A 4,049-nucleotide genomic window follows, 5' to 3' on the forward strand; every position below is an offset into this window, starting at 1 on the left:
TGAGATTTTTTATGGCCTCTTCAGATTCATCTAACCCAATTTGGTCTTTAAGATGATCTATAAGATCTTCAAAATAATTCCCAAGCCAAAAAATTCAAACCAAACGGAGAAAATTTATTTAGTTTAACAACAAACTCCTTCCATTGTTGTACATGATGAGCCTAGCCATATATTCAAATACAAATAGTCAAGGCAGTTCCATGGAGTAAGGTTATTAAGAAAAGCAACTAGGGTGAACATCTCATTGATAGGCAGTTGTTAACGAAGAGACAATTACCTGCTTCTATCACAAAAATACCCTAAGAACCTATCTAAATGTGCAAACCTAGTAGAATGGTACAATGGTAAAAAAAATAGAGCAAGTTCAAAAGGTAGAATGGTAAAAAAAAAAGGTTAGAAATGTAATGTTGTCACAAACTTGAAAAAATGAATAGATTGTAATTTAATTCAAAATCCTCAAAAAGTGGAATTGCAAGTCCTTTTCAAGTTCCAAGTATCTCAACAAAAGAGTAGTAACTTGAATTTGAGGTAAAATTAGAATTCCAAAATTCTTATTTCATTTTTCCATTTTAGACACAAATGCCAAATTTGACAAATCCAATATTGACAAATTCCAATTCCTATCAAATTCCACAAACCAAACGACCCCTTGAAGAAGTGTCCAAAACTAGATTATAAATTGTTTCTTCCCACAAATTCTCCAAAAGGCCAAACCAAATACTGATTGAGAGATACTTATTTCCATTATTATTGATAGCCACCAAAGATTAAAACCCCTTGTTTCTGTCGTTTGGACTGCTTTGACATCATAATGTTTTTGAAGTTAGAAACATTACATTTGTAAAGTCCTCAAAGTTCTCTATCAAGAGCAAAGCCATGTTTATGTTGAAGGTGTTTCATATGTGAAATGGAGGGGGCTATTTTTTAAAATCAAATGTCGACATGATGATATGGAGTGCAAGACGATTGCACTCTCCACAAGTGTTGGATCATTTTAACAAATTTTTCCACTTTTTCAATGACATAGAATGTGATTGACATATGTCAAATTAAAACCATTTTTTAGTGAATAGTGGAGAAGGCCTTGACATTTGCATTAACTTCATCCATTTCTTCTATGTTACAAAATTTCATCTTGACCTTTCATTCTTTTCAACAATGGTCTAACAAACAATGAAAATGAGACCCTAAATACATCAAAGAAATTCGTAAAACTCTTCCTCAGTGAGTGAATTGATAAGTTAAGTCATCAAGCATAATGACTATTTTACACACCAAAACAACACAATTAACCGTTGCTTTTCTTTGTGGTTACCGATGGTAGTTCCAGCCAATGAAATGCCAAACAAAGGGGTATATTCTAGAGATATTGTCACAAATCGGCCTGGAAAAAATCAAAACTTATAGAAGATCACAACTTGGATACCTCCTACAATTTTCATGTCATTTTGAAGGATATGACGATCTCGATATGTTCACTGGGTTTTGAAGTTTATCAACAATTACCCTTCTACAAGTTCTTCTTTCATGAATTTGCAATAGTTTCTTGTACTCAATTATTAGTACTATTGCATCCATTAGATGCAATTAAAAACTATAAAATATATTAGTTTAACCAATAAGATTCAAGTATTTTTTAGGTTCTAAGTTTTTTATAAAGTTTGAACATTTTTATTATTTTTTGAAATGGAAAAAAGCTATTTATCTAAAATCTTATTGGCTCTCACTAATAATGGTAAGGGAGAAAATTAATTTTGCAAACCAAAAAATCAAGAAAAACTTTTAGCATTAATTGTGCAATTAATATGATTGAAAATATCATAAAAGATGATGTGGCACTACATTTACTTTATTATTTCAAAAATTTGAGGATTTAAATTCTTTATAAAGTTTGAACATTTTTATTTTATTTTTTGAAAAACAAGAATAATATTTAATTGAAATCTTATTGGGTCTTACTGGAGAAATTTAATTTTTAAAACCAAAAATCAATAAAAATTTTACATTCTAACTTTTTGTATTAATTGTGCAATTAATATAATTATTATAAAAGATATGTTATACCACACTTTACCTTGCCATTAGTCAAATTAATAATAATAGAATGTACTAACTCATAAAATTTTGATTCATTTTGTCCTTAAAGCATTATCTTTAAAAAGAATTAAAAGTAATAAAAACTAAATAATGTAACAAAGAATTTTAAAAACTAAATACTAAATAATATTACAAAGAATTTTAAAATGGTAGTTGTTGTACATCAATTATGTTTATTGTTTATGTATTTAAAATTTAAAATATCTTATATCATTTTTGGGTGCCAAGTTGTTGATTAAATATTTAATAGTGTATAAAGATGACAATTGATTGTAGTTTTTTTTAAAATAAAGAATTATTTGATGTTAAATATTTGTAAAAAAGACTATGAGGCCGAGGTAGGGATGAGATTTGGGTTGTGCGGCTTGGCGGATGGGCGTCTGTGAGAGGTCGACGAGCTAGGGCAGCCGTGCCCTAGCTTTGCTCCAAGTTTTCTGTGCGTGCGCCTGCGGGGGGAAGTGTTTCAGTCGGCGGGAGGGCTGGTGTTTGGCCTGTAACGCCATTTTGGCCGGGTGTTTTTTGCTTTTGGGTTGTTCTGCGGGCAGAGGGGACTGGGGGTTGTGCGGCGCCTAGTTCGTGGTCCCCCACGGTGTTTACTCTAGGTTGGTGGAAGAATGTCGAGGGGTGAGCCGTCTGGGGTCTCACCGGACATCATTTTGCATGATGCAGAGGACATGCATCCGCCAAATCAAGGGGCGAGGGTGTTTGCTAATGCCCTTTTTGCTCAAAATTTTGGGGTTACAGCACCGAATACATCCAACAGTTCCCGGATCACAAAGATTAACGGGTGCCTGGAGAGATGTAAAGAAAGACCTAAATTGGTAATCCCTTACGAGATGATTGCTGAGGATGTGGAATACTATTCAAAGCATTCGTTGTACTGTAAATTTCTGGGTTTAAGAGTATCCCTTCAATTTCTAGAAAACTGGGCTCAGAGAATCTGGGAGCCGGAGGGTGAAATGGATGTCACGTTGCTTGCAAACAACTTTTTCATGGTTACATTCACTTGCATGTCAGATCGTAATAGGGTATTTGAAGGAGGGCCATATTTTTACAACCAGGTTGGGCTATTTGTCAAGCCATGGCATGCAGGATTTAACCCTTCTGAGGAGCTTCCGAATCGGGTCCTAGTGTGGGTTCGGCTACCTAGATTTCCAATAGAGTGTTGTCGAGAGGATGTTTTCCATATGCTTGCTTTGATGTTGGGGAAACCGGTAGGGTCCTCAACCCAAACCCTTGGGAAGAGGGTCATGACTTTTGCTCGAATCTGTGTGGAGCTTGATTTGAGTAGACCACTGCCAGATGAAGTTGAAATGTGTGCAGGGCCACATTCTTGGGTGCAGCAACTTGATTATGAGACCCTTCCCTTCCGGTGCCGACTTTGTCATGAATATGGTCACCTGCTGCGTAGGTTCCCGAAGGCCAAGTCGGTCGATTAGTAGCCTCCGCCCCCTCCTCGTCATAATTTTGGGGCCGATAAAGGGAAGAAGCCAAATTCTGGCGAGGAAAAGGATGTTGAGGGCTTTGTACAGGTTAAGGCTCGCAATCGTAATAGAGGTCATAAGAGGACTATGATGGAGAGACAGGAGGAGGATACCTTTAATAGATTTGAAGTCCTAGATGAACTGGGGCAGCAAGAAGTTATTCCGGGTTCTAGTAGCTTGGCTCAATTGGTTGTGGAGCTTGATCATGTGATTGTCTCTTCCGACCCTCCTCCCGCTCCACAGGTTGAACCTGCTATGCCTATGGTCACTGATGGGCAGCCAGGGGCTCAGGTCCCTTCGGGGTTAAATGTTGATCGAGGTCAAGATGCAAGGGATGCGGCCCTTCCTGCAAGGAGGGTAGTTTCGGATACGGATAAGCATGGCAAGTCTTCTCCTCTCTTGGGTATTCTTCAGAAGGATGGCAAGAAGGGGGTTTCTGAGAAAAGTGGTAAAAGTGGCCGTAAGAAG

At 36.8% G+C, this 4,049-nt stretch overlaps 1 protein-coding gene across 1 annotated transcript; it reads left to right on the plus strand.

Annotated features, from left to right (window-relative positions):
• Positions 1–2,711: 2,711 nt before the first annotated feature.
• On the plus strand, positions 2,712–3,536 carry LOC149536716 (uncharacterized). Its single transcript, XM_089806332.1, has one exon. The coding sequence runs from the start codon at positions 2,712–2,714 to the stop codon at positions 3,534–3,536; it is 825 nt and encodes a 274-aa protein (XP_089662458.1).
• The last annotated feature ends 513 nt before the right edge of the window (positions 3,537–4,049 follow it).

The sequence above is a fragment of the Cupressus sempervirens genome, chromosome 10 (assembly GCF_028749045.1).
Source record: "Cupressus sempervirens isolate cs-2001-9-10 chromosome 10, ASM2874904v1, whole genome shotgun sequence".
In the NCBI taxonomy this organism is placed as follows: Eukaryota; Viridiplantae; Streptophyta; class Pinopsida; order Cupressales; family Cupressaceae; genus Cupressus; species Cupressus sempervirens.